This window comes from Tachysurus fulvidraco, chromosome 18, assembly GCF_022655615.1.
Source record: "Tachysurus fulvidraco isolate hzauxx_2018 chromosome 18, HZAU_PFXX_2.0, whole genome shotgun sequence".
NCBI lineage: Eukaryota > Metazoa > Chordata > Actinopteri > Siluriformes > Bagridae > Tachysurus > Tachysurus fulvidraco.
The window spans coordinates 16067266-16081570 of NC_062535.1; the positions used below are offsets into that span (position 1 = coordinate 16067266).

Sequence of the window (14305 nt, forward strand, 5' to 3'; positions counted from 1 at the left end):
TTGCCACAGGAGATTGTGTGGTTGCTCAATACATCTTTATACTATACTCTCTTATACCCCATTTACTGATGCTTACTATATATATATATATATATACACCCTAACCCTAACCCTAACCCTACCCCTGGGGCAGTGGTGGTTCAACTGGTTAAGGCTCTGGGTTGTTGATCAGAGGATCAAGGCCCCGCACAGCCAAGCTGCCACTGCTGGGCCCTTGAGCAAGGCCCTCAACCCTCCCTGCTCCAGGGGTGCTGTATCATAGCTGCCCCTGCACTCTGACCCCAACCTCCTCAGTTCGGGTATGTGAAGAAAAGTATTCCACCGTTCTGTAATGTATATGTGGCAATAATAAAGGCTTCTACGCCCCGTTCTTCTTCTTCTTCTTCTTCTTCTTCTTCTTCTTCTTCTTCTTCTTCTATATAATAGCTGATCTCGACTTTACTGAACAAAACTCTAATGACAATATTTTCCACTTTAGAACTTTTTAGACTTTTTTCACTTTTTATGACAACATTGTTGTATTTTTTCCATTTTAGCTGGTGATTGTTTCATTTAACATCCAGTGTGAGGTGAAGACATTCAAAATCACAGAGTCGTCATTTCTGTTGCAATCACAAGTAAAAATATGATCAATAATATTTCGGTGTAATAAACCTGTTAAAGAACAAAGTCGACTTCCAGAAGTGTAGCCATGCAGGAGGGATGTGGGAAGGCTCCAAAAAATGAAATGAGTCAATAAGAAACCTGAGAGATTTTATAAAACAGCACAGAAATTTCTATGTTTCTATGGTGACACTGATCCCGTTATTACGACCAAATTATGACCAAATGTTTGTAATTCTTGTTACAATTACAGTTATAACCACTAATTAATATGAGTGGGACTAGATTGTTGAGAGAAATGTTTCTAAAAATTTGTTCTCATTAGAACTTCATAACTATCTCGAGCTGTTAGATTCAAATATATAAATATATATTTATTGTGTACATATAAGGAAACAAACTATAAATTAAATTAATTCATCAAAGTAACAAAATTACGGAAAATCTAGAAAGTTAAGCTAGGGGTAATAAGCTAAATAGTATATAAAGAGGTGTGGGGGTGACAGTTGGGGGCGTGTCAGTTTAGGGTGTGTCAGTTGGGGGCATGTCAGTTTAGGGTGTGTCAGTTGGAGGCGTGTCAGTTTAGGGTGTGTCAGTTGGAGGCGTGTCAGTTTAGGGTGTGTCAGTTGGAGGCGTGTAAGTATAGGGTGTGTCAGTTTAGGGTGTGCCAGTTGGAGGCGTGTCAGTTTAGGGTGTGTCAGTTGGGGGCGTGTCAGACATTTAAACATGGTGGTATCAGTCTGTACTGGAGGGTAAATTTGTTGAAACTGACTGTTTCCTTGTCTCTGAATCTGATTTTTGTTTTTATTACGTTTGGTTACTGAAATTCAAGCAAATCTGATATGCATTATTTTAATTATTCTTCATTTGCTAGATAAAAAACGAAACTTGTCCAATACAGACTTTCTAGCAGCACTCTGACTTGAATACACAATACTGATATGTGAAAAGAAAAAGAAAGCTTAAGTGGTCATATTTGCTTAATATAATAGGACATGAGGTGGCGCTACTTTAAATACAGTTTTCAGGTCATTTTGCTTCAGATTATTAGCTGTTGGCTGATGGTTAACTAAATAAATATTTCTACCAACAATTATTGTTAACTAAGTAAATTTCTTGTTCTGGTGGACACCGGCCGCAAATTCCTTCTGGGAATCTGGTTGTTGAAGGATTTAAAATAGACAATATTAGCACTAACAGCTAGATGGCTACATAGCATACAGTTAGCGTATGAAGTGGTGTTCACACCTGTTACTAGTAATAAAAAGTTAAACTATTTGGAGCAAAAACCTGTCACCCCTCTGCAGTATGCTGGCTACGCCGTCTACGGAAAACACAACACAATCTCATAGATTTACAAACATACATTTTTTTACACAACTCCATGCTGCGTCACAGCAACACCCTCACGATGCTGGTGTGTAGAATTCAAACCACAACAAACATACGCCATTTCAGAAACAACTAGATCACACATTCAACCTTACATCGCTTTAACATGATGAGCTGCAGAGAGTCGGAGGTTAAATCAATACACAGATTCGACACGAATTCAACTCCTTATGGTCCGCGCAAACATCTTTCAATGCACCAATACAGAACACGCTAGACATTTGAACGAACCACCAATAATCTCACTACGTAGATTAATAAAAATAATTGCAGATTTCGTTATTTTTTGTCTGAATTAATTTTTTATGTGTTCAGAGACGATAGAACTTCAAAATCTTATAATAAAATAGAAGATTTTCATTCATTATGCTTTTTTTGTATATTGTTCTTTGCTTTCCATTAGCATGATGTTGAAATGGAATGAAAATGGAGACCTGAATAAAAGAGATTTTTTTGGTAAAACAAAAGCTCGAAACGCTCCCTGATACTGGTTTGTGATCTAGACCTACAACCCGTAATATTATACAAACATTCATTGCAAAAAATTTACTTTCTGGGAGAATGTTCTTGTTGAGTTGTTCTAACAAAGACAGAGTTTGCATCATGCTGTATAACTGAGTGTAGCATTAGCGAAGCTGCTTCCATGTCATGCCACATGAAGCTAAAATAACTTATGAGGTTATTGCTAGCTAGCTAATTTAGCTAACCAGACCAAAATCAATGATTCATCCATTTCTCATCTAATAGTCTGAACCAGAATTTTGCACGCAGATTTTTTTTTAAATAAACAAATGGAAAACTTACACCTTGTCCAAAGTTACGATGCGTTCTAGGTCTTTCATTTCATTCTCATCAGAGTCGTATCAACGTCAAGTTTGGGTCAAGAACTCTTCTTGGTATTTGAGCCGTTCTTTTCTTACATTCTTCTGCTTTGGAACTGAACTTGGGCAGTGAAAGTCGAAGTCGAGACACATCTCGTTATGTGTCCTGAGTTTATGCTATAAGTATAATGGAAGTCTTTTAGTCTCGTCCTGGTCCAGGCCATTCTGGCTGCAACAACTGAAAAACAGAAAATCCTATGTCATATGTATGTAATATCACTCATATAAACTGGGGGTAACATTCATCACATTCTGGAAAATTGATGAACTAGTCTATTAAACATCTGAAGGTGATCTTAGATCTCAGCTCTCATCTTTTACCTCAGCCTGGCTGAGAAGCAACGCATATACTCCGTCATCCAGCGATCATCTGCTGACAAAAACTTGGTCCGTTGAAACTTCTCCAGATCAGCTGATCTCGTTCTCCGACGATCCGAGACCTTCTCACGTTTTTCAGAGTCACGACGTGTCTGGACACCGACGTCAGCCCGATGGATCTGAATGGGAATGAGAAAAGCCAGAATCACTACACTACATCAAAAAAAAAAAAAAAACAATTCATTTACATTCACAGTTAAAATAAAGCTCCCTCCAAGATATATTTTATTCATTTGGCTGTCACTTTTATTTGATTTGACTTATACATAAGGCAGAATCCAACAGCTCTCTGATTTCCCTTAGATTTACACTCATAAATTTTAGGTTCTAGAACTAAATTAGGACCTAAAGCTAACCCTAACCCTTAACTCTAACATTAACCATTAACTCAAAACCTAATCCCTAACCATAATCCCTAACCACCATCCCATAGCCCTAGCCCTAACCATAAACCCTATTCTAAACCCTTTATCCTTAATCTTATACCGTAACCACTAACCCTAACTTCTAACCCCTAACCCTAACCTTTATCCCTAACCCCTGACCATAACCATAAAATTATTTCAAAGTAAAAGTATTTGCCACAAACTTCCATGCAAGTGATTACGAGGATGTGAGCTCCAGAGAGTTATTAATAATCATTAGCTAAATGCTCTGCTAGCTAGCATGGCTAATGTTAGTGAAACAAATGGTTTCAGTTATGATTGTATGTCTGCTGTTAGATTAATGACTGAAAACAAACTAAGACTCTGGTACTGAAATCCCACTCATAGTGCGACTTGACAAACTCCAGTTAACCACCTAGTGGATAGATTCAGCTATACGATGTAAAGTGTATGAATATCAGATAATGTAATGGATCCAGAATTCTCATATATCTGTGCATCTTTAGTCAGGACTTTCTTCTGAATTTCCCTTGTGCTAATTAAGTGAATGGGATGCCTCAGATACCCAACTCGACCCGAGCTCAGCCTGAATAATTTAGAAGCATGTGGCTGGTAAAGCTGTGACATCCAGTATGTTTGGTACCTCTGGATGCTACAAAGAATAGAGATTTTAATAACATTTTAATAGCGACACTTCATCAGGAATGGATGCAGGGACAGAGACACAAGAAAGGAAGTGTCGTCATGCTGTTTGATCCCATGCTGGAATGTTTCATTGAACGTTATCATGCTTTGAGGTCAGCCACAGTCTTGAATAGTCCACCTTTTGCTTACGCAGGTTGAGAATGCTCAAGCTTGGTACTCACCTCTCCAGCAGACGCTGAACCTTTCATGTTGAGCCTCCTCCTTTCCCTGGCCTCCATGCTCCTCTCGGTCCAGTCATAGCGGATATTCGAGCGTCTGTTATCACGGTTGGAGGTTCTCTCTGCAGCACCGGCCGGCGGCTGGCTCTTGGCTCGGGTCGGTTTTTTCAGTGTGTAGTCGGTGGACTCATCTGTGTCAAGGTCACCCTGCGGGGAACGAGGAGCTCTGTGTCTCAGCTTCTGCTCCGATGGCCCGTTAGCCGTGACGTGCTGGTATCCGTTCTCTGCGAGTTTTTAAAAAAAAAAAAAGACAGACACTAAATCTAAGCAGTTCGTCAAATAATGGAAAACCTGTGCCGATCATTCAGCAATATTTCCATATGAGCTTCATGAGTTCCACATACAAATAAAAACTGGGGATTAAAATAAATTCTGCAGGGCAAATCTTTATTTTTATTCATACCTTTATCCTAGAACCACATGACTAACTAATCTTTTAATCACCAAATAGGAAATCCATCCTTCAAAGGCTTTAACTGCATTAAAGATTTGTAAAGGATTCCTGTGATGCATCCACTGTTTTCCATCATTAACCAGGACAAAGTTCAGCTGTGGACCAGAAGCCTGGACACCTTCAAAACTGCACCAATGAAGTTTAGTCCCAAAGGAGCATGATGCTTACTTTAAAGAACTCTGAGACCCAACTTCTGTTTAATGCAGGTTATATCACAGAGAGGACATTATGTTTTTTATAATTTGTGTCAAGCTTTCTTTTTACTGTATATTTTAAAGTTGCTCTCTGATTAAAGAATATTAGGTTGTACGTTGGCACGGACTCCAAACATTTGTGTCCATTTTAGATCGACTCCATCGATGTTTTGATCGCACTCGTGCTTCGGTGAAAAGGATAAGACTTAAAAAAAACTGTACTTTTCTACAGAAGAAGTTAAACTGTTAACAGTGTCGTGTTATTTGCATACGTTTAAATTGAGGCCTAGAAATAGCTGAACATCTTGAATAATATATAATAATAATAATAGTTGGTGCACTTATTTATTTTTTCCAGACTTGTTTTTAATCATCATTTCCCTTGGCATCAGTAAATCTGTGCATTCTCAGAAATAAAAACACTAATCTGTACTTAGGTCTCATTACGTCATTGTTTTTTGATTGCTGTACGTACAAACCAGCACAATGGTACAATCAAAGTTTTGGAGAAAAGCTACTCTTGTTTCTGAGAGTTTCTTTGGTAAAAATATTTTGCTTTCCAGGTGAGCTGGGATTGAGGTACCTACCTACAGGAAGTGACTTTTGTTCGTGCTCGGCGGTGTCAGTGTCCCGGTCCCGGATGTCTGCGCTCTCGGAGGAGGACGGATGCGGGTTTGAGGACTCTGTCGTTCCTCTGACCCTGGGGCTGGACCTGCCGCTGGAGTCTGAGCCGCTGTCCCAGCCGTCCACGAACAGCGGCCGGTGCGTCTGCTCCATCAGTCGGCGGCTCAGCCTGTATTTCACCGAGTCCTGGTAGCATTTGCTGAACGTCTCCCATTTCGGCTCGCGGAACATCTTCATGTACTCCGAGCGGACCTTTTTCGTGGCCGCGATGCTGGTGCTCGTCATTGGTGCTGGATATGACAGCGAGCAACCTTACACAGGGAACAAGGCTTAGACCTGGACACAAACGAACAGGATCCAATTCAACACCGTTGCTCCAGTTTCTCTGCAGCTCAACCCGCGCGCTCTCCACCGATTATTTATTTATTATCTCTTACATAATACATCCAGCGCCGTTTCCACGCCAGTGACAGTGTGTTCTCGGGTTACTGCTGCTCTCGTAGAAGTATTCGTGCATGCGTAATTATCTTATTAGGTTATTCATTCATTAACAACGATTAAGTGGATGCGCACTGATTTCTCGGGAATCCTTGCACGCACATTGGAGACGCACGTAGAGAACCTGTAGAGAACCGATGGAGAACATGCTGGATGGATATTGCTTCCATTTCTGCACTACTGGTCCTGAGGAGGTAAATAGCTGAGCTCTTACCTCTCTGGCCTCTTTAAACTCCGAGATTAGAGCTGGATAATAAACATGTCTCTCCGCATCATACTGTACCATCACGCAGGACTCATCACACCGTTCCAGAAAATAGGTCGGTATTTTTGAGATGTTTGATTTGTTTTCAAGTCAGGGAGGATTTACAGTACCCTCAAGAGCACCAGCAACAGCATCAGGATGTCGCGCCCTGTGCGCATGCGTGAGAGAAGAGCCTCATGAACGCGCTCTATTGCTTTTTGTATTTGTTTTGTATTTGTGCGTGAACGCGCACACCTTTTGCTTTCCACCTGCCCAAAAATGCCAAATCATATCAAATGAGGAGTTTAAGGCTAGTGATTAATGGTGATTATTCTCGTTTCTAAATGAGCGTCCTGTAAATGTAACTGTTATCTTGCACAATGACTCTCTGATGTTACACAGCAATTAGGAGAGTAATTAAAAGAATGAGACTGGAACTTTCTTTATACACATTAAGCAACAGTTCATTTGTTACTAACATTCTAATAACACGACAAGCAAATTATTGTCATTATTATCATGTCTGTGTTTGTTTTATCAGCGACGAAGCTTTAAAATCTCAAATGGGTTTTTAGAGGGGGGGAAAAAGCAACCACAAAAACAACCATGTTCAAAAATAGATATTTTATATATTTTTTGTGCTATTCAGAAAAACAACACACACAGACAGAAGAAATGGAAAAGGACTCAAGGCAACTAACAGTGGTTTTCAAGGCAAGCTTTGCTTTGTTGAGAGATGACAATGTTGATGCCTGAGCCTTGTTGTGGTTGATCCAACCCACATGTCAGTTTCATGCTGCTGTCGTAGCTTATTGACGCTGACGATTGGTTCCAGAATCCAGATTTTTTTTTTTTTGGGACTAACGTGGTTCCTTCACTTAAATACAATGTTACAGTCATCAGTAAGGAATCTCCATAAAACAGAATGAACATGATTCCTTGTTTTTACTCCCTACGTTTCTTGATGTTGATGTGTTTATGAAGTAGGGGAAGGAAGATGCTGTTATGAAATAACTCATGGCAGCGAGTTCCCAAGCGGGAGGTTGGTCCGGGAGAGGCGGAGAACTTAGAAGCACTTGCGATGGACAATGCTGGGACCGGCCTCGTCGTACTCCTGCTTGCTGATCCACATCTGCTGGAAGGTGGACAGAGAAGCCAGGATGGAGCCGCCGATCCAGACGGAGTACTTACGCTCAGGAGGAGCAATGATCTAGAGAGAGTAGAGAAAAAATATGAGTTCTTTGCACGTAACACGGGTTCATTTTGGCACAGAGTGATAAATAGGTATTATAGATTATACTGCTCAGTCAAATCCATAGTATTTGCATTCTTAGAGAGGGGGGGTTTTCTGTTTGTCCCCTTTAATAGGACTCATGTAGATCCCTACAACCTTTAAGGCATTCTTTAATCATCATTGAAATGATGTTTAGGGATTTTGTAGTATACCTCATCAGGTTGTTCTTACATTTGCTATAATAGTAAAGTGAACTATCATGAAGACATTAAGTTAAAAGTTTAGATCGTCAAAGTTTAAGACATTTTATTCCCTTAGCTGGACTTTTTCAGCAAGGGATTTTGCAAATTTTCAGAATCAGAATGCTTCTGAATTAAGGATTGATAATGATATTGATATCGGTTGATTAAATACTTCGAGAAGAAAATGTCCACATAAGCGATACCTTGATCTTCATTGTGCTGGGTGCCAGGGCAGTGATCTCCTTCTGCATACGGTCAGCAATACCAGGGTACATGGTGGTGCCTCCAGACAGGACGTTGTTGGCGTACAGGTCCTTCCTGATGTCAATGTCACACTTCATGATGCTGTTGTAGGCGGTCTCATGGATGCCAGCGGACTCCATGCCTGCGGGTGAAGAATGTGTCACACAGCTTTCAGCAGACTGCTGAGAAAATCCAGAAAGGAAAATTTTGAAAAAAGTTTGTTTCAGTACTTACCGATGAAGGAAGGCTGGAAGAGGGTCTCTGGGCAGCGGAAACGTTCATTACCGATGGTGATCACCTGGCCATCGGGAAGCTCGTAGCTCTTCTCGAGGGAGGAGGAGGAGGCAGCGGTGGCCATCTCATTCTCAAAGTCCAGGGCGACGTAACACAGCTTCTCCTTGATGTCACGAACGATCTCACGCTCAGCTGGAATAAACAAAATATCAAATTCTCTGAAACATCTCATCATTTAGAGCTGCACCCAGAAATGAGACATTTATCATATGAGACACAAACCAGTGGTGACGAAAGAGTAGCCACGCTCAGTCAGGATCTTCATCAGGTAGTCAGTCAGATCACGACCGGCCAGATCCAGACGCATGATGGCGTGGGGCAAAGCGTAACCCTCATAGATGGGCACGTTGTGTGTCACACCATCACCAGAGTCCAGCACAATACCTGAACAGGGGCAACAAGCACAGGGTCAGAGCACATCCATTAACTCTTTATCATTTTTAGCACCCTTTGGCGCCCTCTGCTTCCAGCAAGGTAAAAATTAACAAGCTATAACTTTTTCCCAACTGACTCCATTCGAGAGGCTTCTGTACTTATTTTCTGTGCTAGGGACAGGCTTACTGGCTCAGAGCCGAAATATTTTTTCTAATGAACATAAAAACCAAGTAGAATTTGTAAACCTAAAAATTCTGCAGGTTGTCCCTGAGAGATTCCGATTTTATAAATAAACTTTCCAAATGCCTGAGCCGTTCAATACCCAAGAACAGCATGTAAGACTCAAAAGTATCCTAATGAATGTTCTAATTTTAAGTTAATCATCAATTGATGGTGGTTTTGATCCTTACCGGTGGTACGGCCGGAGGCGTACAGGGACAGCACGGCTTGGATGGCCACGTACATGGCGGGGACGTTGAAAGTCTCAAACATGATCTGCGTCATCTTCTCACGGTTGGCCTTGGGGTTCAGGGGTGCCTCTGTGAGCAGGGTGGGGTGCTCCTCAGGGGCCACACGCAGCTCGTTGTAGAAGGTGTGATGCCAGATCTTCTCCATATCATCCCAGTTGGTGATGATGCCATGCTCGATGGGGTACTTCAGAGTCAGGATACCTCTTTTGCTCTGGGCTTCATCTCCCACATAGGAGTCTTTCTGACCCATACCGACCATGACACCCTGTAGAGAGAAAAGAAATACGGTGAGTTTCAATGCAAGTGAATAATTTACGTCTCAGTTAGTTAACTTCAGAAAATGAACGTAGTTACGTCAGCGTAGGTGACACTAGCTCTGTTTACATTTTATCACACTTTATTAGGCCTGTGATATGGATATCACAATAGATTATTGTTATCTTTTCACTAAACACTGTGTCTTAAGAAAATGTAAATAAAATGCATTATTTTATACATATTTGTACAAAATGTTTATTGTTGTATTATAAAAGTAGTTTAACCCAGATGTCAACATTGCCGTGCACGTGTAGATCCACTACAGGGTGAAAGAGTGGGACTGCTTTCACAAGGCCACCAGGTGGAGACGTGTCTCTAAACGGCCACCAGGTGGAGACGTGTCTCTCTACAGTGAATAGAGGTGTGTAACATCCCAGGACCTACCTGGTGACGAGGGCGGCCGACGATGGAGGGGAAGACGGCTCTTGGGGCGTCATCTCCGGCGAAACCAGCCTTAACCAAGCCGGAACCGTTATCGCACACCAGGGCGGTGGTCTCTTCGTCGTCACACATGTTGAATAGGTTCCTGAAATAGAAGCATACGATAAAGAATAGAGCGCGCGCGCGCACACACACAAAATCTAACCTTAACCTCTGTAAGCAAATAAAAGTACCAATTTGGGCTCTTTTTTCTTAGTTTATTTTTCATTCATTCATCTTCTACCGCTTATCCGAACTTCTCGGGTCACGGGGAGCCTGTGCCTATCTCAGGCGTCATCGGGCATCGAGGCAGGATACTTAGTTTATTTTTATCTTTTTTAAATAATATTAATGTTCATGAAGATCTAAAAACATGGATGTGCAGAATGACTTCTCTCCAGAGACGTTAAGTCTATATCTAGTAAAGGAGAGAGATCCTACTAGAGTCCCTTTAAATTCCTATCCTTCATTTCTATAAGGAAAAATCATTATTAATCCAGTCCTGAATTGTGGCTTCAGTGTAGTCCGTCTGATTGGCTAAGCGCGCTCCCTATTCTTACCTGTGCTCGTTCCCGCTGTAGAAAGTAGCTCGAGGGCGCCTTGGACTCTAGATCCAGAGATACAGACAGAAAGCGAGCCTGGCTGCTCTTATACCCTGCGCTCCTCCGTGCTCCCCGCCTCCAGCTGTCAGGAATGTGCGCGCATCCCGCAGGAATCCCCGCGTCCATATTTGGGGTCTTTGAGGGGGCCGCGGGCTCGGAACAGCCGTCGCGGTGCGTAAAGGCGCGCGCGTCAGGCCATATAAGGCGCTCCGGAGAACGTATACCAAGTGTGTGTGTGTGAGTGAGCTGGCCTGTAGCCGTGTATGGACGAGTCGGGGGACTGGTGTGTCATGTTTAGGAAGTGTCCATGACCTGATCAATGGACTCCAACTTTGGTTAAGGACAAGGGACTGGATCAGATGGCAGCTCTGGACATTACACCTTAAATGTCTTTGATCCAAACACTGGACATGAGTAGTGATATTTCTAGACAAAAGCCAATGTATATACGCTTACAATGAAATTAAATAAAGACTAAAACATTCAGAGACGTGTTTTATACGTGATTCTTCCCTGTGGCATGGATTGTTTTCCTATAACAGCACGTCCTGAAATGCTTTATTCCTTTTACACCACGTTAGAAGACCTCAGAAAAAAAAAAAAATTCCATGAAAACGGCAATGTGATTATTGTTAGCCGTTGTGCAATCTGGACCTGGGAAGGAGCTGTTACCATAGCAACGATAAATTACAAAAAATTAATCAACCCCTTCTGACCAATCACAATCTAGAATTCAACAGCGCTGCGTTACAAACGATTTCAGTTAGAAGACGTGCGTAAAGATTTGGGCACAAATTCAGTAATAACGCAGGCAGAGACGACGTCTGGTGGAAGCCTGGACATTCACACACGCCTTGCTGTTGAGTTAAAGACACAAACAGTTTCTCTTCCTTCAAAGAGAAAATCTAGTCTGACTACATTTAAGTATTTTCCTGTTATTCCCTATTGAATCTGTTGACAGATGCTAAATGTTTCACTCTATTCATCAGTCACATGCTGTATGATGTTGGAGTTTAATAGTTTAGTTTTCTCTTTTCTCTCGGTGTTAAAAAAGGTTAAATGTTTTTATTTTAAACTTTAGTTGCACATTAAGAATCAGCAGGAATCACCCTGTTATTTGTAGCCCTTAAAGAATGTGTTTTCAGACTTATGTCCAATTAACCTCTATTAAAACATCCAGTAATTTCCTTTCAAAATTAATTCCATTCTCACACACACAGACACACACAGACACACACACACACACACACACACACACACACAGACACACACACACTCAGATCAGCAGTGAGCAGCCAATAAGATGTGAGTAAACAAGCCTCTATATCCCCTTGCAGGGGGTTGTGGGAATTCACGAGTTATCATCTTATCGGCTGTGCAGAAATTCCACCTGTTTAATCAGCTGCGCTGTCTAATGTCTTACTGCTTGGTGAGATTGCAGAGTAGATCGGACCTCCCCCTGTGACAGAGGACTACAGCCCCATATAGGGTGAGCGCAGTCACTCCGAGCTCTGCGTATCATACAGGTGCCCAATTTAAACCCTCCTGCACTATTTATAGGGAGGGACAGAGACACTGGGGGGTGGGGTGTGAAAACAACTGCTGTCCTTTACCTACTAAGAAGAGATCAGCTGCTGCCACACACACACACACACACACACACACACACACACACACACACACACACACACACACACACACACACACACACAGGGGGATGAGTAAGCAGAGGGGAGGGGTACAGAGCAGGAAACTTTACATAGGTGTGATGTTTCTGGTGTTCACAAGTATGAGTGAGGAAATGTAGTGCATTAAAAAGCTTTTAATTAGCAGCCGCACTGCTACAGACAGACACAGACACACGCACAGACGCACACACAGATACACACACACACACACACACACACACGCACACACGCACACACACGCGCGCACGACAGTGTTGTATAAAGTACTAGAAAGCAATATTTGAGTAAAAGTACAAGTATCGCACTAGAAAAAGACTTTGGTAGAAGTGAAAGTCACCTTTTAGAATATTACTCAAGTAAAAGTCTTAAAGTATCTGATATTTACTGTACTTAAGTGTCAAAAGTCATTTTCTGATATTTAATGTACTTAAGTATTTGAAGTAAAAGTAAAAAGTACAATTTCAGTGATTTTCGGTAGGCATAAGAGGCGCTTTATCCGGTAGGAAGAATATTTCATTCCAACGTACAGAAACATTTCTTGCAAATACGGCCACAGGTGTATAACGTTATCTTCTTCACCCTGTTCACCACTATCGTCGGGGTGGTCGTCTACGACTGGGGTGGTCGTCTACATGGGCGGCCAACCCGAGGCTCCCGAGCCGCATGCTGCTCTTTGCCCGGTTTCATGCGGCTCTTACGTTCGTACCGAAGTTTGTATGTGTGTCTTTTTAAGGAAAAATCATTTGAGTAAACAATTTGTGTCAAGTTCGCTCTCAAAATGTCAGGGAAAAAGGTGATGATCATGTGTGCCCATGTGTATGATGCGGCTCTTTGCGGTAACAAAGTAAAAATTGTGGCTCTTGGTCTCTGACCGGTTGGTGCTTCCATGGCCTTTTTAGTTGTGCTTAGGCCTCCTTTTGGCAACATAACGCTGAAATAGAGCGTGCGGAGCTGCGTAACGCAATCTAGGAGCAGTGATTCGCCAAACCTCCCTTATTACAGTCGCACACATGGGCGTAAATTTCATTTAACAGTAGGGAGGACAATAAATATAAAATTTCTCACAAGCAATTTTTGAAGGGGAGGACACAAATAATACAGTCAAATTGTACTTATAAAGACATGTCCCCACAGTGAAAAACTTAGCTTTTATCATTATTATTGTAGCATGGAGACCTTGTCATTATGGTTATTTTCAAAGTTTTTCTCAGGTTCAAATTTTCCTTTTCTCCGTCATTTTATCTAGCCTACATGTATGACACTGCAAGGCAAGTTTATTTATACTGTAGCACATTTCATACACAATAGTAATTCAAAGTGCTTTACATAAAGAAAGTAAAACTATCAAAAAAAATAAATAAAAACAAATAATTAAAAAAGGTTTAAAATTTTATTTAAAATTAATTAAGACACTTAAAAAGAAATTGATTATACAAAAAATACAGTGAGGTCAGTTCGGACGTAGCACAGTGATCATTTAGTAAATGCACAGCTAAACAATACGCTAATTGTGGCCGTTAATGTTAAGTTAACATTATACCAAGGCGTCCTAAATAAAACAGTGCATGGGAAACGGCTTTGGCGTGTTAGTTACAGTGCACTGTGTAACAAGCAAGTAAACAAGCTAACGTTAACTAGATAAGTCATATTTTAATCGCTAATATGTCAGATTCATGGAAAATTACATCGGTAATCAGCATTTTTGCCGCAACTAATTTATGAATGAATCTGCATCAACTACAGTAAAGAGAATCGCTTTATTTAAAGTGAATAAAATCCCCTACTTAATGTAGTCTAACATTAACTGAGCCGCAGCCACACACCTGACTCGTGTGTAGAGTA

General features: G+C 41.4%; 2 protein-coding genes across 3 annotated transcripts; both read right to left on the minus strand.

The window, feature by feature from the left end:
* Positions 1-291: 291 nt before the first annotated feature.
* ccsapa (centriole, cilia and spindle-associated protein a) lies at positions 292-6783 on the minus strand. Of its 2 annotated transcripts, XM_047803380.1 has the most exons (5): positions 6273-6783; positions 5799-6171; positions 4507-4787; positions 3198-3373; positions 292-3054 (listed from the first exon to the last, which is right to left on the minus strand). In XM_047803380.1, exons 2-5 carry the CDS (start codon positions 6118-6120, stop codon positions 2994-2996), a joined length of 840 nt encoding a protein of 279 aa, XP_047659336.1. In that variant the 5' UTR covers positions 6121-6171; positions 6273-6783; the 3' UTR covers positions 292-2993. The 2 variants fall into 2 exon arrangements, with proteins under 2 accessions (XP_047659336.1, XP_027034866.2); XM_027179065.2 differs by having other exon boundaries at positions 5799-6782.
* Positions 6784-7186: 403 nt separating this feature from the next.
* Positions 7187-10888, minus strand: acta1a (actin alpha 1, skeletal muscle a). Its single transcript, XM_027179064.2, has 7 exons — positions 10734-10888; positions 10138-10279; positions 9376-9700; positions 8813-8974; positions 8531-8722; positions 8257-8438; positions 7187-7787 (listed from the first exon to the last, which is right to left on the minus strand). Exons 2-7 carry the CDS (start codon positions 10264-10266, stop codon positions 7644-7646), a joined length of 1134 nt encoding a protein of 377 aa, XP_027034865.1. The 5' UTR covers positions 10267-10279; positions 10734-10888; the 3' UTR covers positions 7187-7643.
* Positions 10889-14305: the final 3417 nt, after the last annotated feature.